The 21,683-nt window shown below is 47.1% G+C and overlaps 1 protein-coding gene across 1 annotated transcript; it reads right to left on the bottom strand.

Annotated features, from left to right (window-relative positions):
- Positions 1–15,470: 15,470 nt before the first annotated feature.
- On the bottom strand, positions 15,471–20,711 carry LOC136546317 (cysteine proteinase 2-like). The gene is made up of 8 exons (XM_066538294.1): positions 20,460–20,711; positions 20,213–20,334; positions 19,962–20,083; positions 19,200–19,273; positions 16,448–16,712; positions 16,222–16,353; positions 15,951–16,086; positions 15,471–15,836 (listed from the first exon to the last, which is right to left on the bottom strand). The coding sequence occupies exons 1-8, from the start codon at positions 20,663–20,665 to the stop codon at positions 15,799–15,801; spliced, it is 1,095 nt and encodes a 364-aa protein (XP_066394391.1). The 5' UTR covers positions 20,666–20,711; the 3' UTR covers positions 15,471–15,798.
- Between the last annotated feature and the right edge of the window lie 972 nt (positions 20,712–21,683).

Below are 21,683 nucleotides of genomic sequence, written 5' to 3'. Positions count from 1 at the left end.
ATGATGTGGATGATCTGAAGATGCTGATACTAACTTTTAATATATCTTACCCAGGTAAGCCCCGGTGCATAACCCCTACTTTTCTGCAGTTCAAATTATATTTGTGTATTAAGTTTTAAGGAGTTGAATGAAACCCACTTGCATATATATATATATATCTTTATCCTATGAGTCTTACTAGTATGACAGGATCGTGTAGATTGCTATGCTACAGGACTCCGATAGAAGTCAAGTGATTGCCTGTCACTCGCGAGAGATAGGAAATATATTACTGTATTATTATCACTTGGCAAAATATAAATGGTGGAAAGGAAAATGGTGACCGAGCAGGGATATGGTTTGGGTATTGGTGGGTGTAAGAGGTTGTGTCGCTGTGGACGCGGGGCATGGCTTGGTTACACTATTTTCTCTACCTATATCGGTTAAGGACCGGTCGTTGCATAAGCCATCGAGGCAAGTCACAAACTTATTATTCCGAGCACTTACTTGAGTATGGGCACTTGGAAGACTTGTTGCTCTCTTGTCGTGGATCCGACTCTTTCTGGACTGACTGTCAGGGTTTTATTTTGGTGGAGGAGGTCCTTGCATCGCACTGAGTCCGGGACTCAGGGACGGGGGCTTGGAGTCCTAGTTTAAACGGGGACCTGGACACCTGGGACATGAGAGTGATGGGTTGGTTCTGCTTGTGCCTTGGGTATAAGCGGGGCATGTGTTTTTGGGGTACCTAGCTAGGGGCATTGATTCGCGAATCACCGAATAGTCTGATACGGCTTGTTTCGTGTCTAGCACCGTAGTAAGAACTGAAAGAGAAAAGATGGAAAGAAAAGGAAATCTGATTGCTTACCACTTGCTTGAAAGTAGCACAGGTGCTTACATAGAATGGTTAGTTAATGAACTAATGCGGCTATAAATAAAAATCAAATATAAGAACGCACGCTTAGTAATGCTTTCTGCAAATGCAATAAACCCACAAGCCAGATAGCCTTGCATATCATTGGAGTCTTTTCTTTTCTCCTGTCGGATAAGTCTTGCTGAGTACAATTGAGTACTCAGGGTTTTATTCCCCCCTATGCAGGTGATAGGTGGATGCTAGGGCTGACCCTTATGTGTGGATACCTCCTGGTGGACTCAGCGAGGATTCCTTTACGCTACGATCGTATTTGTTATTTATAACTCTCACCAAATGCTTTTATAAATGAAAGTTTCATAATCTGTTGTCGTAGTGTATATATCAATATTTCATCATGCCATGATTAGATAATTATTTCTGTTGTAATTCTGATCACATGTTATATTCCACTGTTAAATTAAATTATTCATAACTCTGATAATATGATTACATTTCGCTATTATAATAATAAATATTATACTCTGATGTCGTATTAAAAGTGATGTAAGAAATGGGTAAGAATGATGTAAGCTTTATTCTCTCATTTGTGATCCTGTTGGCAAAAATGTGGATTTTCGGGTTTTCCCCTGGGGTGTGCCTGACGGAACCGAGTAATCTAGTGTCCTCCTTCGAGTGCTTAGTGTCTAATGGAAGATGAGCACTCCTGGGAGGCATTAGATTAGGCGGTTCTGCCACAAGAATCAGATCTTCTATACGTTAGCATGAGACCCTTCGTACCTTGTAGGTAACACAAAACTTTCTTTACTAATTTCCAGTGTTCTATTCCTAGATTACTCTGATATCTGCCAAGCAACCCAGTAACAAATGCTAAGTCAGGGCGAGTACATACTTGAACATACTATAAACTTCCGACAGTTGAACTATATGGAGCCGCTTTCATTTGATCGATCTCATATTGGTTTCTGGGACATTGAAATTCCCCATATCTGTCGCGCTTGACTATGGGAGCAGACGATGACTTACAATTTTGCATACTATATTTCTTTAAAACTTTTTCTAAGTATGACTTTTGTCTATCTTGGTGAATCTCTATTCATAGGATGAGCGAAGCTTCACCGAGATCCTTCATATTAAACTTTGAGGACAAGAACTTCTTTGTTTCTAGTAGTAGACTAACATCACTGCTAGCGAGCAAGATGTCATCCACATACAAGACTAGGAAAATGTATTTTCCATTCTTGAACTTTGCGTAAACGCAATTATCCTCTACATTTTCTTAAAATTCAAACTTTCTTATTGTACTATCAAACTTCAAATACCACTATATTGAAGCTTGCTTTAATCCATAAATGGATTTTTTTAGGCGACATCCCATGCGTTCTTTTCCTTCCATAACAAAACCTTTCGGTTGTGCCATATAAACATTTTTCTCCAAATCCCTATTTAGAAACGCCGTCTTTACATCCATCTGATGTAGTTCTAAGTCATAATGAGCTACAAGCGCCATTATGATTCTAAAAGAATCCTTACATGAGACTAGAGAAAATGTCTCATTGTAATCTATGCCTTCTCTTTGCGTGAAACCTTTCGTCACAAGTCACGCTTTAAACCTTTCTATATTTCCTTTAGAGTCATGTTTAGTTTTATAGACCCATTTACAGCCTACTGTCTTGGCTCCTTTAGGAATTGTTTCTAATTTCCAAACCCCGTTGGTTTTCATTGATTTCATTTCATCTTCCATGGCTTCAAGCCATTTGGATGGGTGAGAGCTTCTCATGGCTTCTTCAAATGAGGTGGGATCATCCTCCATTTAAAATTCCTCACATTCATAAACTTCATAGTCATCAGGAATGGCTGATCTCCTGATTCTTTGAGACCTTCTAGGAGCCTCGCTTGATGACGCTTGTTCTACATGAGGCTGTTGTTGCTCTCCCTCATGTGTGACAACGGGTTCTTGGGGATCCTAAAGGACAGGTTTCTCATGTTCATTCATTATTGCCACATGAGAACCAACAACAGGTGTTGTTACTACAGTGTCTTGCACTGTTGGTATAGCAACAGCAGGTACCATGAAGAATGGTTCCTAAACCATAGGAGTGGGCACGTATACCCACTTCTCTTCAAAACTAATTTCTCGCGCTACCATGCTCCCCCTGATCATATCTTCCTCCAAGAAGACAACATGTTTTGTTTCTACAAACTTCGTTTGTCTGTCAGGACAATAGAAGTGATAACCTTTTGACTTTTTTGGATAGCCAATAAAATGATAGCTGACTATCTTGGAGCCCAGCTTCTCTATGTTTAGGTTAATTACTTTTGCCTCAGCAGGACAACCCCATATACGTAAATAGTTTAGTGAGATTTCCTTTCCTGTCCATAACTCATACGGTGTCTTGGACACCGACTTACTTGGCACTTGATTAAAAATATGAATGGCGGTTTTTAACGCCTCCATCCATAAACTTATCGGTAAGGTAGAATAACTTATCATGCTTCTCACCATATCCATTAAGGTATGGTTGCGTCTTTCCGCTACTCCATTTTGCTGAGGCTCGTCCGGTGTAGAATACTAGGCTACTATGCTATTTTCCTATAAGAACCTTGCAAAGGGTCTAGGAACTTGGCCATATAGGGTGTGTCGACCGTAGTACTCTCCCCCATGGTCGAACCTTACTACCTTAATCTTTAAGTTATGCTGATTCTCTACTTCATCCTTAAATATTTTAAATTTATCCGATGCTTCTGATCTTTCTTTAATTAGATAAATATAGCTAAAACGAGAATAGTCATCTATGAATGTTATAAATGAATCATAATCATCCATACTCTTCACAGGAAAAGGACCACAGATGTCTATGTGAATTATTTCTAAAATTCATGCGCTTTATTTGGCATCTTTCTTTATTTTCTTAACATACTTTTCTTTTATGCAATCTATGCATTGTTCTAAATCTAAAAATTATAAGGGTGGAAGAATTGATTTCTTAATCAATCGCTCTATTCTCCTCCTCGAAATATGGTCTAAACAACAGTGCCATAATTTTGAAGATACATCATGTACTCTCTTCCGCTTATTTGTTGCATTCATAGCCAAGGAAGCATTCTTATTCTCAGTACTTACATCATTCACATTATCAGAAAGTGATAATAAATAAAGCTTGTCTTGTCGAAAGGTAAGACCAACACATTTATTATTATAAATAATCTGACATTTGCCATTACCAAAATGGCAATCATATCCATCGTCATCTAAATGTGACACACTTATTAAGTTTCTTCGCAAAGAGGGTACAAATAGAACATCTAGAAGCTTAAGTAGAAAACCATCAACTAATTCTAGAGAAAGATCTCTAATGGCTTCAACTTGAGCTTCAACTCCATTTGCTACTTTAATTCTTCTTTCTCCTCTTTGCAGAGTCCTTCTCGTACAAAATCCCTGTAATGAATTTACAACATGAACAATTGCACCTGAATCAATCCACCAAGTAGATTTTGCATAACTTAAATACAGGGATTCATTTATAAATGTAATGAAATCCTCACCTCTCTTCAGCAGGCTCTTTAGAAAGTCTGGACAATCCCTCTGGTAGTGTCCATGCTTCTTGCACCATTTTCACCGATGCTTCTCAACTTGAGCATTGGAGTTCTTCTGATGGTGCTCAGTCTAAGGGACTTTCCCTTGAGGTTTGGCGTTCTTATTGAAGTTCTTTTTCTTGTCCTTGATAAGGTTAGCAGAGTCACCCTGTAAGGACTTCGACCTTTCCTCTTTTGAACACACATTGCGATGAGCTTTTCTATGTCTCACTTGTCGGGCTGCATGTTGTAATTAACAATAAATGTTTCATATTTCTTTGGCAAGGAAGCAAAAACCAAATGAATCAGGAACTCATCCTTGAGCCCCAAATCCATTAGCTTTAGCTTCGAAGCCGTGTTGCTCATCTTCAAAATGTGCTCTCTGATACCGCCACCAGTATATTTCTCATTGAACAATTTCTTGATCAATGTACTAGCATAAGCCTTGGAAGAGCTAGTGAACCGATTCTCCACCTTCTTAAGGTACTCAGTGGCGGTATCACAGTATGGGATAGACCCCCTTATAGCACCTGAAATAGTGGATTTAGCCACCATTAAGCACTTGTGGTTCAAGATGTCTCACTTTTTGTGCTCGAGATCATACTTCATGCGCACTTCTGCATGATCTTGCTGCCGAGCAGTGAAATTAGCATCTGACTCATTTTCTTCCCTCACCGGGTCCACTGGCTCAGTAGGACACGGGAAGGTAAGCGCCAAGTCATTCTCGAACAGCGCAAGTGCAAGCTCATACTTCTCTCGCCATACCCTGTAATTACCCCCTTGTAGAGGTGATATGTGCGAGATGAATGCCATTGGAATGAGTTCTAAAAACATCGTCAGAGATAGTGAGAAAAAATATATCATTATAATTGAATGTTTTAATTTAACGTTGGTCAAAATTAAAACATACAATATTCTTATACACTAATTCTACATCACCGTTGGACAGAAATAGAATTAATGCATGGAAAACTTATGATTAAACCTTATAATATTGCTATTATCAACGTTGGTCAGAAAAATAACAATATTATAATTTACTGATTAAAATTGACTACTCTTCGAATTAAATTCTCCCGTTTGTTCGAATTTAATTAGAAGATCATTAACTTTAACATTGCAACGGAAACATGAAAAATTCATTATCTATTTTTCAGAAGCATTAAACTTTTCTCAACTATTCTATAAAAAATATCCGATAGTCTAGATCTATACCCAGTGAGGCGTCTGATACCATTGTTGAACCTAAAACGAGATCTATAGGCATATAACTAGCATGTCTACTTGCACTTGGATAAACCGTGAGTCCTAGAAGCAATTACTAGTACTGGATTAGAGATAGAATGAGAAAGAGAGGGGTGAAGGGGTGCAAACCATCGGCTGCCTTAGAGAAAGATGGGCTCGCCATCGCATTGCTTGGCGATAACCCAGTGACAGTGCAGTAGCGGTGTCGTCCAGGGTCGGTGTAGAGGCCGCAGGGCAGCCCAGCGTCGTAGCAGTCCTCCGGCGTGATGCAGAGGCGGTGGCGGCGCTTCCCGTCGCTGGCAGCGCCCCCTCTGTGATCGGTTAGGGTTTAGAACTGTAGGTGGGGTGCTAGGCGGCTCAGGCGAACCTCGTGACTCAAGCGCCTCGGCCCCACCTCCTATTTATGGCGTTGTGCGATGAAGGCCCACCAACTATATTAGGGTTGGGCGCCCTGATCAAGGAGCGAGTCCAAGAGCCCAATAAACCGTTGGTTGAGATCAACTAACACTTTAATAAACAAAAAAAAGTGATCCAAAGCGGTGCCGCTTCAAGTTCAACCCGCCGCCACAGACGATGCAGCCAAGCCAAGACCGTCGCCGCCAGCCGCCACCTCCACGGAACCCCTGCCGCCGGCTCCAATGCCGGCCAGGGCAGGGACCACCCGTTCTTCCTCGCCTTCGACAACGCTGGCTATCAGCAGGTGCCCCTAACACTAATGATGTTGTGATCCTGCTGTCAGACATGAATCCTGATGCTTGGTTGATAATATATATTTGTCATATTACGGTTGCGGCTAACTAAAGGTTTTACCACAAAAAAATAGGGCCATGCGTGTTCTGACATAATAGGAGCACTACTTTTCAATGTAGCATTGTTTTGGTAATGGGACTTCGGTCATTTCTTGTAGCAATGGCCTGGTGACGTTTCAGACATGAGACATGCTGGTCAGTTTGTTTCGTGAATGTCTTAACGTCTTGTTATCCTGATGACTGGAGGTAGTAGTCTATAACTCTATATGCAGGCCAGTTCTGTTGTTTCAATATTGAATACCCTTGGGAGTATAAATGTTGGAAGCTTCCCGCCTTTATTTTGCTTAAGAAGCTTTCATTTAGTTGTTCATGTCCACCAATTTCTTCACTAGAGTGCAAGGGAAACAGTGATATGTTACTTAGGCTATGTCTGAACAGCATTTTCAGAAGCCGCGCTGAAAAAAAAGGGGCCCTTTCTAATTTTCCATACTGAGTACCCTGACACAGGCCCACATCTATGTTTTCATAATTTAGCTCTAATTATGTCTGTAGTTACATGCCAAACATGACCAAGATGCTATATATACTTCCATGGCAATCAATTTATCTGACAAACGAAAATTCACAAGCATATATGTTTTTCATCTGCTCAAACTAACAGGCATGGCCTAAATTGGGCCTAAATTGTTGCACAAGCACAGCCTAAAGGTATTTTTTCTACAACCAACCATATGAATTTGATATAATCTCTTCATAAAATGGAAAAATACTTCCAAGATAGCCGATTATATGTGCCTGTTTATATCTGTAGTTACATTTGCCATGGAGTTTTTGTGGTCCTCCAGTTTTGTTCATGATTTATATATATCTTCTATAGAAAACTGGTTCAGAGCTGCCCCTTTCTCTGCATGGCCCAAAGATAAACTTAATTCTAGTTTTCTCTTACTAGTGTGTAGTTCTGGAAAGTAAACTTGCATCAAAAACTTGGATGAACAATGCTTTCTCTTACTGCTAGTGGGCAGATTACGCTGTGATATGGCTGGATTTTTGTTACAAACTTTATTCTAGCCTTTGTCACAAACTTTCCCTTATTGGCCATAAATATATTCTAGTTTTTCTTGCAAACTAATGCTGCTGCTTCATGTGTGATGGGCGATGCAGAAGGTTTCCTTATCAGCAGCAAAGAGGAAGGCATCTGGATTGAAGAGGCAAAAAGATTAAAAGATCCATCAGCAAATCGGTTGCCAATGCCGCCACCAATTCTAGCAATGTCAACAGGGATAAGAATCATGCTATCCCCAAGGATGATGTCCCCAGCAAACTTCCCATCACAAGCCCCAATATCTCCTGAGTAATCATGGTCAAGGTAAGTGATGATGTAATCTATTGCTACTGTTTTTTTATGTGTTCTAATGCTATTTATGCTTCGAATTAGTGCTTTTACTGCTGCTGCATATATTTTAGTTCTTGTTGGCCCGCCATTAGGATCTTCATATAGGGTTAAAAGATTTTTTCTTGCATATGTGAAAGTTCAGTCTGGAGCACAGTTCTCTTCTACTGGAACATGCATATCTATCAATTAGGTTGGCAATTATGCTTTTCTTCTCTGTTCTTGATTTTTTTAGTTTGCTTGGCTGAAATTGTTAGTCGCTGAATTCTCACTCTTGGTAGTAGGAGAATTCTTACTCTCATCGAGAGAGGATGACACTAGGAGTTGGGATAATTTTCTTGTCTATTTCTCACACAAGCTCACACAAATGCCATACCAACCTGAGGGGTTGGGGTTACATATTTATAGGCTGCTAGCCAGCCAAGCATATGCCAAGATGCTAGTCTAAGATGCTAATATGTTGTCCTAGCTAAGATGATGTCCTCTAGTCTAAGATGCTATTCTCTAAGATGCTGTCCTCTAGTCTAAGATGCTATCCTAAAAACAAAAAAACAACCACAAGGACCATGTGAGCAGCACAACCCCACAAAGACCAGCCACACATGAGACTTATCCATCATTCTCCCCCTAAGTCTTGTGCGTCGTCTTGTGGGAGAGTTGAACCATCCCGGTCCTGGAGCAGAGCTCAAGGAACTTGATCCTCCCAAAGGGCTTGGTGAGCAGGTCCGCAAGCTGGTCCTTGGTGTTGATGTAGCTCGCCTTGATGCTCCCTTCCTCCAAACAGCCTCGGATGAAGTGGTACCTCACCCGAATATGTTTGCTGCGTTCGTGGAACACGGGGTTCTTTGCCAGGGCCAGAGCGGACTTGCTGTCCACCCTGAGCTCCACCGCTCTAGTGTCTCTGCCGAGGAGATCACCAAGCAGTCGAGCGAGCCAGAGCGCCTGAGTCGAAGCGGTGGAGGCCGCTATGTACTCGGCCTCGCAGCTGGACAGGGCCACCGCCTGTTGCTTGACCGACTGCCAGCTAACGAGGCACTTGCTGACGAAGAAGAGGATCCCGCTCGTGCTCTTGCTGGTGTCGATGTCGCCGGCGTGGTCGCTGTCGCTGTACCCAACGAAGTGTGCCGCCCTAGGGCACCTCGAGTAGTAGAGACCGTGGTCGAGAGTCCCCGCAATGTAGTGGATGATCCTCTTCACAGCCTGCTGGTGCTCCGTCGTCGGTCGCTGCATGAACCGACTAACGTAGCCGACGGAGAATGCCAAGTCCGGCCGTGTGTGGGTGAGGTAGCGAAGGCTCCCCACAAGACGTCAGTACTGCGTAGCGTCCACCTCCTCCGTCGTGCTGTCGCGGCTCAGCTTCAGCCTCTCCTCCATCGGAGTGAGAGCTGGGTTGCAGTCGGTGAGCCCAGCTAGCTCAACGACACGCTTGGCGTAGGCGGTCTGTCGAAGCATGATCCCAGAGTCATCCTAGTGCACCTCGATTCTCAGGTAGAAGGAGAGAGGCCCTAGGTCACTCATCTGGAAGGTGGCCTTCATCTCTTTCCTTGAATGCCGTCACCTCCGCATCCTTGGTGCCGGTGATCACCAAGTCGTCGACATAGACACCCACCAGCAGGGCATTTTCTCCATTGCCCCGTCGGTAGATGGCCACCTCGTGCGGGCTTTGCTTGAAGCCCATCCCCTTTAGCGTGGAATCCAACTTGGCATTCCACGCCCTCGGTGCCTGCCGCAAGCCATAGAGGGCCTTGCGCAGGCGGAGTACCTTGCCCTCCTTGCCGGGGATCGCAAATCCCGACGGCTGGTGCACGTAGATCTCCTCCTTCAAGTCGCCATTAAGGAACGCCGACTTGATGTCCATGTGATGAACACGCCAGCCCTCTAGGGCAGCTAGCGCAAGGAGGAGTCGCACGGACTCCATCTGTATCACAGGAGCAAAGGCGTCATCGAAGTCGACCCCCTCTTGCTGCACGAAACCTTATGCCACCAAGCAAGCCTTGTGCTTGACGATGGCGCCGGCTTCATCCCTCTTTAGCTTGTACACCCACTTAAGGGTGATCGCGCGGTGACCACGAGGAAGGTCAGCAAGCTCCCAGGTGCGGTTCTTCTCAACCGCGTCCATCTCCAACTGCATCGCGGCGTGCCATGCCGCGTGTCTCTCGGCCTCTACATACGACCAAGGCTCGCCGTCGTCACACGCAAGGTGCAACTATGCCTCTAGGTCATGAGGCACCGGTCCTAGCACCGGCTGGTCGCCGAGAAGGTTCTCCATCGTATGGTACCGCAATGGCTCGCCGTCGTGGTACGTGTCGATGCGCTTCTCATCGTGAGAGAGCGGAGTAGCGAGCTCAACCGGGCTATGCTCGACACAAGCTGGAGTAGACGTGCCTGGAGAGGTGCCTGTCGATGCTGGAGTGCGTGGCGTTGCCGGTGAAGAACTCATCGCAGCCGAGGTCCTGGCTAGAGAGCGTGGTGCTGTCGGAGTAGCAGGCGCCGAGGTCGGTGGAGGCTCGGGGACTGGGGTAGACGCGCTCGCCGAAGAAGAGCCGCCTACTCCCCCAGCTCCCTCGAAGTGGACGTACTCGACAGTGAAGTCGTCGTACGTCAAAGCCGAGCCGTCGTCCACCACCTTGTCCCACGCCCATCCTCGCCCTTCGTTGAACACAACGTCGCGCACCATGCGCACACGCTGTGTCTTCGGGTCGAGGATGCGGTAGGCCTTCGAGCCCTCCGTGTAGCCGATGAACACTCCCGGAGTGCTCCTGTCGTCGAGCTTGCTGATGTGGCCAAGCTCCTTGGCGAACGCGAGGCAGCCAAAGACCCGCAAGTGGGAGACCGCCGGCTTGCGCCCATGCCAAGCCTCGTACGATGTCCTACCGTCAAGCGCCTTGGTAGGCGAGCGGTTGAGGATGTAGACGGCCGTCACCACCGCCTCTCCCCAGAAGATAGCCGGCATCCCCCTCTGCTTGAGGAGGGCCCGAGCCATCCCCACAACCGTCTGGTTGCGCCGCTCGACGACTCCGTTCTGCTGCGGGCTGTACGACGCGGAGTAGTGGCGCTGAATGCCCTTGTCAGCGCAGTATGACACGAATTCAGCCACCATAAATTCGCCGCCATTGTTGGTGCATAGCACGCGTAGCTTGCGGCCGCACTCTGCCTCCACAGCAGCCTGCGTGCGCCTGATGGCATCCGCAGCCTCTCCCTTGCTACCGAGGACCATCACCCACATGTAGTGGGAGAGGTCATCGACGAGCAGCAGGAAGTAGCGTCGTCCTCCCGGTGTGGCCGGTGTCACTGGGCCACACAAGTCCCTGTGCACAAGCTCGAGCCTCTTCTTGGCTCGAAAGCTAGCCCGCTGTGGAAAGGGGAGTCGCCTCTGCTTCGTCAACACGTAGACATCGCAGAGCTGCTCCACATGGTCGAGGCATGGCAGGCCTCGCACCATCTCTGTGGCACTGAGTCGCTTTAGGGCCTCGAAGTGAAGGTGCCCGAAACACTCGTGCCACTGCCACGCCTCGTTGTCCCGACGAGCAGCGAGACAGAGGGGTTGTGCCACCTGCACGTTAAGGACGTAGAGTCGATTTGCGCTTCTGGATACCTTGGCAAGAAGGCGACGACGATGATCCCAAATCCTCATGACTCCGTCCTCAACCACCACGCGCGAACCGTTCTCATCCAGCTATCCCAAGCTGATGACGAAGTTCCTCAACGCGGGGATGTAGTAGACTCCGGTGAGCAGCCTGTGCTCACCAGACACGGTGGTGAAGATGACAGAGCCGACGCCCTTGATCTCCACGCCGAAGGCATCCCCAAACTTGACGGAGCCTCGGACGCTAGAGTCAAGCTCGGTGAAGAACTCCCATCGACCGGTCATGTGATGGGTGGCACCGGTGTCGAGGCACCACCTGTCAGTCTTGTCATTGCCGGAGCTGTCACCAAGGAGGACGTGTGCTTTTGGCTCGTCGAGGTGGAGGAGAGCCGCTGCGGCCGGTGCCGCTGGAGGTAGCTCGATGCTGGCATGTGCCATGAACAGAGCCGGCTCCTCCTCCGCCTGTGCGACGTGGGCCTAGGCGCGTCGTGGCTGCCGACAGTCCTTGGCCCAATGGCCAAGCTGGCCATAGTTGCGGCAGGCGTCGTCTCGTGCCAGCTTGTGCCTGTCGGTGGCGCCGCCCTGGGCGCCTCCGCGGGCATCACCCTTGGCACGTCCTCGCGCCCCGGCCTGGGCGTCTCTGCGCACCTTGTGTGGCTTGCCACGCTTGCGGCCGCCTATCGCGGAAGAATGCTCCCCCTTCTTCCGGTCACCTTGGCTAGCAAGCCACTACTCCCGAGTGAGAAGGAGCTTCCCGCCAGTGGTGATGGGCCCCAAGAGGGACTATGGCTCATCGCTGTCGACGACCTTGAGGCAACCGATCGCCTCCTCGATCGACATCGTGGAGAGATCCAGTAGAGACTCGATCGAGCGAGCCATCTGCTTGTACTTCTCGGAGACGCAGTGGAAGAGCTTTTCGACAGCTCTCTCCTCGCCGTAGGTGTCGTCGCCGAACTGCACCATCTTCTGCAACAGAGTGTTAAGACGGAGAGCAAAGTCATCAACGTCCTCACCTGGCTTGAAGGCCAGGTTCTCCCACTCCTTGCAAAATGCCTGCAGTGTGGACTTGCGGGCGCGGTCGCTGCCGATGCATGCCGCAGCGATGGCGTCCCAAGCCTCCTTGGTAGTCCGCTTGCTGGTAAGCAAGAACTGCATCTCGGGCGGGACTGCAGCGATGAGAGCATCCAGCGCCCGTCAATCTAGGTCGTAGTCGATGTCGCCGTACCGGACTGCCTCCCACATGTGCCGCACCTGGAGCTTTACCCTCATCACCGTAGCCCACTCGACGTAGTTGGTCTTGGTGAGGGTAGGCCACCCACCGCTGGGACCGACGTCCCTGACAACAGCCTGGAGCCCGTGGTAACCACGGTACCGATCCGAGGAGAGAGAGCCACGCTGCCTGTGAAGGCCGCGCTCTCCATCGACCCGTCGGTACCGATCTGGGGAGAGAGAGCCATGCTGCCTGTGAAGGCCACGCTCTCCATCGACCCGTCCGCCACCGTTGCCGTGCACGCCTCCTCCAGGAGCGCCGCCACCGTGCGCGCCTCCTCCAGGAGCGCCGCCGGCACGTCCGCGCCTGTCTGGGCTGCCGCCGCGCTCGTGGGCGTGCGCGGCTGCCCCAAGAGCGCCACCGCCGTGCGCGCCTCCTCCAGGAGCGCCGCCAGCGCGTCCGCGCCTGTCTAGGCTGCCGCCACGCTCGTGGGCGTGCGCGGCTGCCCACTGCGCCGCCCGCGCTCGCGCTGCCTCCCTCTCTAGCAGCTCGAGGTCCGCGTCGGCGGTGGCGTCAGCGGAAATGGAGCTGCCGATGCTGTCGCGCAGAGCCTCGACCTCCGTTGCCGCCGCACGCGCTGCATTCGCCGCCGCCGCTGCTTCCGCCTCCGCTCTGGCTGCTGCCAGCTCCGCCGCTGCCAGCCTCGATGCCCTTGCCGCCGCCGCAGCGGTCTCTGCCGCGGCAAGTTCGGCCTCCTGCAGACGCCGCGTGCTCGAGGCGACCGAGCGCTGAGACTGCCCTGCGGACATGACGCGCTACCGAGGGGCTGTTGCGTGGGGAGAGGGCTGTTTCAGACAAGCTGCTGCTCGTCTGCGCGGGGGAGGAGTGAGCAGGAGCGGCCGGAGCTACTGCTCGCAGCTGGGGCTGTTGTGTGGCTGGGAGGGGAGATGAGTAGGAGATGCTCAGGCTACAGGATAATACAGCTCCGATACCACTTGTTAGTCGCTGAATTCTTACTCTTGGTAGTAGGAGAATTCTTACTCTCATCGAGAGAGGATGACACTAGGAGTTAGGGTAATTTTCTTGTCTATTTCTCACACAAGCTCACACAAATGCCATACCAACCTGAGGGGTTGGAGTTACATATTTATAGGCTGCTAACCAGCTAAGCATATGCCAAGATGCTAGTCTAAGATGCTAATATGCTGTCATAGCTAAGATGTTGTCCTCTAGTCTAAGATGTTATCCTCTAGTCTAAGATGCTGTCCTAAAAACAGAAAAACAGCCACAAGGACCATGTGAGCAGCACAATCCCACAAAGACCAGCCACACATGAGACTTATCCATCAGAAATGATAAGGACCATGTGAGCAGCACAACCCCACAAAGACCAGCCACACATGAGACTTATCCATCAGAAATGATATTTTAGTTTGCTAAAGATATATTTCAATAGAACAAATATTACATATCTGACCAGCTCAATGGAAACCTTCAGTCCTTGAACTCCACTTCTCCTTTCAAGTTGGACTACAAATGTTTGTAAATATTACCATTGATGACATGACTCTCATGGTTCTTCATCTGAAACTGAAGAAAATGGAATATTTATACGATTTTTCATCTGTATCGTATGCTGATAAATGCATTGCATTCTTTATGATTTTTATGAACAGGGCTGTGATGTGGTGGAGTGCAGGGCTGCTTTAAAAATCTCCATCACTAATTTTTCAAGGCAATCGGTCTCAGACTAGTCAGCACAAACCTGTATAATATTACTAGTGTCAGGATAGCAGATTAGCAACACTGGTTTGTATAATATTATTAGTGTCAGGATAGCAACACCCAAGTGTCATCTCCACGGCTCAGCTTATTTCGGACTCCGTTCTAAGTCCTCTGCAATCTTTTTTGAACTTATGATTAGAGGAACAGGTCGTGTGGCCTTCTTAAAGCATATGTTGACTTCAATTTAGCTTGCACTTGTATAAAGGTGTGACCATTTTTTGCAACTTTGATAAATTATGAATCATGATATTACAAAATATCTAGTCTCATAGATTGGTTTATTGGACAAGTGAATTCAGTGAATTCCATGTTTGCTGATGACCTCATCACAAGAGGCAGCCATAACATGTTCTCCGTTGCAGCTGCAAGAATCGTGGTAATTATAATTTATAAGCGCTGTGTTTCCATGCAAGTTCAGGCGCATATGTCAACAAGCAGCAGGTTCAGGCGTATCAGACAACAATATGCAGCGAGTTCAGCAGCCAGCCAGACACACTGCACGCGTAAACGGGAACGCGGCAGAAAACGGGCCGCCGCAGAAACCCACGGGGTGGGAATTGGGATACCCGCAGCCGCCGCCGCTTGCATGTCTAGTACAGTGGTTTGCAAAATTTGGTCAGGCTGTGTTTAGTTGGAGGAAAAGTTGGAATTTAGGTACTGTAGCACTTTGTTTTTATTTGGCAAATAGTATTCAATCATGGACTAATTAGGCTCAAAACATTCGTCTCGCGATTTCTAACCAAACTGTGCAATTAGTTTTTGTTTTCGTCTACATTTACTGCTCCATGCACGTATCGTAAGATAATATGATAGGTACTGTAACACTTTTTTGGAAGTATTTTAGGAACTGAACACGCGCTCACTTATAAATGCTAAGCACCAAAGTTCTGTGATTCGTTTCACAGCAATGTATCGCGTCACTAGTTCTCCAAGGATCACGAGCCAACTCAGATTTTAGGTGTACGGCAGTCTTGCTGAGGGAATGGGGAACCGGATTAGCTTACGAACGAGTCGAATATCCAAACACCCCGATGGCTCCTCCAGAGAGGCCTCGCATCCAAGCCAACTAAACATAACTCAAGAGACATGAACATGAGTACAGTACATGACAATATATAATCTGCATATGGTACATTATTTTATGATAAAATGTCCCAAGCTGCACCATCATGATTAATGGGTATTTTGTTTCATAAATAAAATGCCATACACACGTATGAGTAGTTTGGAACCCCAACTGACAATCTACCTCACAGCCATATACGGGGGAGACGTACAAGCAGGGGCTAATTCCCTCCCTTCACGATTTTCGATTCACAACAGAGTTTTCCGTTCTGTATAACCCATCACCAAGCTCAGGTTAAACATGCATTATTAATGCCAAACAGACTGTAACATTTCGTAGGGGCCTCATGCGACAATAGGGTAGGATGCACATGTAGCAACACCTGCATCGTTGAGAGTCCAAGTCAGTATCGTGTCACTAGTGCTAGTGCACCATATCCTGAAACACAAGATCTCTTCTTGTTCTTTTGTAGCGATGAAATATATGGAATACTCACCGCACATGTTCTTGCCCATTTCCATCTTGAAGTAACCCTCATCACCCCAGTCGGCGCCCCACGAGTTCTTGATGAGCCAGTAGGGGACACCATTTTCGATACCATAGCCAACAGCCAGAACAGCGTGGTTCACATCCTAGTAACGCGAAAGAATTCATAATTTAAGATCATAACAACAGGAGCATGACATGGTAGGAGCAATTCATAGATAAACTCTGCATAAGCAAACTATAGATAAATCGTAGGTTGATACAAGGCTGCTGTAACTGACCATCGGAGTAGTTCCACAGCTGTCACTAGTGTAAACTCCGCTCTTGTACTGCCTGAAACCATTGATCACCTGAAAGGCAACACTAACTGGGCGAACCAGAGCAACAGCATCCTTCAGTTCATCCTCAGCACCCTAACCACCACAACAGAAATAGTATAAACTATTAACTCAGAGTAGTTAAATGTAGATAACACTCTGTCAAAATTTAGTATGAGGTTCTCCTCACCAGGGTGATGTTAACCGAGTCCAAAACCTTGACTCCAACATTCTCAGCCTTGAAGTCGCAGATTCCATTGACACCTTTGTATGGGTAAGATTCCTCGGTGTCAAGGCCACCATTGTATTTGATGTATTCAAAGGCCTGGGATGGAAGGCCTCCATTACATCCGAAATTGTTGAATGGCTTGCCGCAGTCAACAAGCTGTTGCTCAGAAAGAGAGATGGGCTTGCCAGTTGCCTGGGTATATGCAGCCTCAAGTGCACCAGTAGTGCTGCCATAATAAGCATCAAAAGAATTTAATTATTTTGTCTGCATGACCCCCTTTTCCTACTTTCAGAACATGCTATGATGGTCATTTGTATGCACAGCAGATAAGAGAAGAGTGAAAAGAACATGTAAAAGGAAATATAAGAACAGCTAATAACTGGCTACTAAAAAAGTATTTTGACTTTTGAGTACGAATATTCAAATCCTTAACTTCTTAAGAAGTCCTGCAACATGACCATCTAATGTCACCAAAAGCTACCAATATAAACTTTGTGGTATCTCCCTGAAATATTGATTTAAGTTTTTTTCTAGTTTGGGAGAAGTTAGCACTAGAGTGCCTCAGCATTCCACGAAAGTTTTTCTACATAGGTTTGCCCTTTAATTTGCCTCTTTGTTTGTGAGGCATATCTGATAATACAAATGTGCACTACTTCAGAATTGATGTATAAGTGCTAACTAACACTTTCTTAGGACCATTTCCTTTTCAGCATGAATCTGTTGCCCAATCTCATTTCTATCATTGCCTACAGCCTACAGTTTGGAACTGGATACCAGTGAATCCAATGACAAAAATGATATTTACTCAGATTCACTGATTTAGGAATAGCAGAGGGGAAATACAGACCACATTAAATCAACAAAATCCAAACTAGATGTAAACTGTCTGAATAAAACTTTATGTTGTTCATCTAGCCCTGCAGCCTGAATTTGTTGTCATATATATTGAGATGAATAAAAGGGTACCACAGAAGTTAAAAGGCAAGTTTTATAGGACGACGATTAGACCTGCTATGTTGTATGGTGCAGAATATTGGCCTACAAAAAGACGACATGTTCAACAGATAAGTGTCGCGGAAATGCGTATGTTGCGTTGGATTTGCGGTCATACAAGAAGAGATCGAGTTCGGAACGATGATATACGTGATAGATTAGGGGTAGCACCAATTGAAGAAAAACTTATCCAACACCGGTTGAGATAGTTTGGACATGTCCAATGGAGACCTCCAGAGGCACCGGTGCGTAGTGGAATCCTAAGCCAAGATAGTAACGTGAAGAGAGGCAGAGGAAGACCGAAGTTGACTTGGGTAGAGGCAATAAAAGGAGACTTGAAAAGATGGAATATACCCAAAGACTTAGTCTTAGATAGGAGTGTTTGGAAAACAGCTATTCACGTGCCTGAACCTTGATTGCTTCTATTGGGTTTCAACTCTAGCCTACCCCAACTTGTTTGTGACTTAAAGGCTTTGTTGTTGTTGTTGTATATATTGAGATGAATAAAGGAAGTAAACGTGAAGTATGCAGTGCTCTGACAATTAAGAATATCATTTGGCTTCTTATCTCTAGAGTGACTTTGTTTCTCTATCTATGAATCAAATTTGCTTCTCCCAGATTTGCACTGTGATTTTTTTTCCGGGCCCAAAAGAATAGTATAGGCACAAACATGTTTGAAAGCTAACTTTTCACTATGAATAAACTCTATCTCAAGGACATCATCTAGTAACCAACTTTTACAAGGGATCAGAATGGCACCTATATTAGAGATTCTGGTCCTTATCACGGCTCTCACTGATATGTTAATTTGTTACTTGGGTCGACTGGGCAATTAAAATTGCATTTGCTTTACATTTTAATTGAACTTTTTAATTTATGAGGAAAAGTTTTCCACAGAGCTCTGCATTTACACTATTGAATAGTAATGTATGTCATATGACATATTAGCTTGTGTGCATATAAAGCTTCATAATGCACTAATTTGAAATGGAAATTATTATTTGAAAGTAAATTTAGTTGGTAGGAAACATAAACAGGTCCAAAAAATGATCATAGGTCAACTAACTGGGACAGATTTGAAAGCAAAGTATAGCCCAAGAGCTAAGGTTGGTTGGTTGATCGTGATTCAATTATTTAATTGCTTGTATGTCTCGCGAGTGCAGTAGTTTAGGTCAATTAACTGGGACAGATCTGAAAGCAAAGCATAGCCCAATAGCTAACGTTGGTTCGTTGATAGTGATCCAATTATTTAATTGCTTGCATATCTTACGAGTGCAGTAGTTTTATCCTTTGCTGAATATTTTTAAAATCTCTTTCGTTCAAAAAAAAACTTTATGGGATCAAAGATCTGAACTACTACTCTTGCTAGCAATAATCAGCTTCACCAACAGATATATCTATCAGAACCCATCGTGGGCCACACCTAAAGTGGTTTTAAATTATTTACCCCAGCATGGGGTTTGAAAGTGCCCCATCCTGATTACTTTCAAGACCATGATTGATTTAAAGGCCATGAAGCCCATGCAAGTCATTTGGACGCAATCCGTACTTCCTGTCAGATACTATCATTGACATGATTCCCATATATTCTTACTTTTTAGTACATTAGGGAACAAGGTAAACCAGTAATGACATATGCTCCATCCAGCTTTCTCTAGGAATGCTATATATACAAGAAATGAGAGAACGAGAAAGAGGACGCTGATTTTTCAGTGGTTACCTGAAGGTCCAGCATGATCCACAGTGGCCCTGGTTTTTCACTGGGCTCACAATCCCATCCTCCCTCCAGTCTTTCTGCAGTAGCCAGAACAACATCACATACACATTTCACAGCATAATGTCCAAAAAATATATATAGCATCCAAGACTAGTTGAGATTGTTCAATTCGTAACCACGTCACATGGCTCAGAACTAGTAAAACAACACCGCCTTGCAAAACTGCGAGAACCACTACTGGACATGTATGATGTATCCCAGAACTGCTGTCCTACAATCTTTAAAGATATACTAGTTGATAACGAGGTACTGGGTAGTTAATTAAACAATTTTGCAGTTTTGTTGGAAACATAAACAGTTCCACTGGTACTGCATAGAAAGAGGGGTCATCTGAGCAGTAACTGCATCATGATTCATGTGCCGGGGCCAAGGAAGAAAGTGACTGAAAAACATTGCTTGTCGTGGTGGAGCCGGCTGAGCAAATAGGCAAAAGCTAGAGACCACAAAGCCTGAAAGCAATGAGAAAATACTGCAGCCACTCGCAAGCTTCATACCAGAAACTCCCCTGTAAAGCCTAAATAAACTGAACCAACACAGGCCTGTCTCATGTGACTGATGCTGTTACAAATGAAATCACAGTAGGAACGTGGCTGCAACCTACTACTCGGTACTCGCCTGCCCGTTTGGGAGTCAAAACGTTACTGAGTACGTTACAAGACAGAGAGGATTATCTGTGACGACCGACGAGCAGCTTTGGTAACTCACCGTCTCCGGGAGCGCGGCGGCGGCGGCGCGCATCCGGTGGTTGCCGGCGAGCGTGGCGGAGCAGTTCTGTGCCGCGCCGAGCCGGGTCGCACGGAACTCCTCCCAGCTCATGTCGGAGAAGCCTGTACACCAGCCACACATAACAGACACAGACATATGTGAATCAGTCTTTCAAAAAAAAACGTCAATCCGGGACGCGCTGAAGCGCACGTTGGATGTTGGGACGAGGACTGAGAAGATCAAGGTCATACGGTTGATGCCGAGGCGGTAGGAGAGGCCTTTCCGGTTGGTGGAGCGGACGAGCTGGAGGCTCTCGGAGAAGATCCGGAACCGCTTCTGGACCTCCGCCGCGCTCTCGTAGCTCTTGCCATACCTGCATCGCGCGCCGCCGCCGGCCCAAATCGTGAGGCCATCAGGGAGAACAGAAACGGGAGGGCGGACGGAGGGCGGGCTTTGGATGGACCGCTGGTCGCTGGATTAGGGTGAACGGGTGCTCACCTGACGGCGAAGCGTGCGAAGCGGAGCGCGTCGCGGGTGCGGCCGAGCGCGGCGAAGACGGTGGACTCGAGGAGCGCGGAGGCCGCGCGGTCGGTGACGGAGCGGATCGGGTTGGAGTCGCCGAAGGCGGAGTTGTCCGCAGCGGCGGTGGCCGCGAGGGCGAGGGCGAGGACGGCGGCGAGGACGAGCAGGCGGCGTTGGGCCATCTCGACGGCGGGACTGGCAATATTTTACGGGACATTTAACTTTTTGCCCGGCACTCCTTCCATTTTTATATGGGTACTACATATTTACATATTTATCCTTATAAACAGTAACACTCTTTTTTTTTTTTGTCATTTTTGCTAATGTGGTATGCCATGCAGTCAGCCAGCATGGCCGCGTCCCTCCTCCCGCTGCTGCTTCTCTCTCCCTCCACTCACTGACATGTGGACCCTACTAGTCAGGCTCATCTTTAACCTCTAGCTATTGGGAAGAAACCATCGGTTTTCAGGATGGCCCGCACCGGCCCCGCTCGCCCACGTTGTGCTCACCCAAATCGGTCGTGCCACCACGACCACGCCGGCCCTGCTCGCCCGCCTGCACCGGCATCGCTCTCCTGAGCCGTCTCGGCTTGCCCACGACGGAAAGTGCCGCCGCGCCCGCACTCGGCCATGTCGGCCGCGCTGCCGCGCCCGCCCACGTTGGTCGCGCCACCGCGCCTGCGCCGGCCTTGCTCGCTCGCACTCAGACGCGCCATCGCGCCCGCCTGCTTGCCCACGATGGCCGCACCGCCGCGCCCTGGCCCAGCCCGCATCGGCCGTGCCCGCCACGCTTTGTTTCGGTTTGAAGAGAACATAGGAGAGAGCATCAGAGGGATAAGAAAGAGACAGTGAAAAAAGATTCACATTTATTGCATGAAGACCTATGCACTATGGGGATAGTTTCTCTGGTGCCCAGATATTGAAGATGAACCTGACTGGTGGGGTCCACATGTCAGCAAGTGGAGGGAGAGAGAAGCAGCAGCGGGAGGAGAGGCGCTGCCACACTGGCTGACTGCGTGGCATACCGCATCAATAAAAATAGCAAAAAATTAAAAGAGTTACTATTTACGATGACAAATATGTAGATACCCGTATAAAAATAACAAACAAAAAAGTGTCATCAGTAAAGATGACAAAAAGTTAAATGTCCCGTATTTTACTGGGTCTGTTGAGGGAGTGTGAGGCGAGAGGGAGTGTGAGG

The sequence above is a fragment of the Miscanthus floridulus genome, chromosome 3 (assembly GCF_019320115.1).
Source record: "Miscanthus floridulus cultivar M001 chromosome 3, ASM1932011v1, whole genome shotgun sequence".
In the NCBI taxonomy this organism is placed as follows: Eukaryota; Viridiplantae; Streptophyta; class Magnoliopsida; order Poales; family Poaceae; genus Miscanthus; species Miscanthus floridulus.
This window is presented reverse-complemented; position numbering and strand designations above follow the sequence as displayed.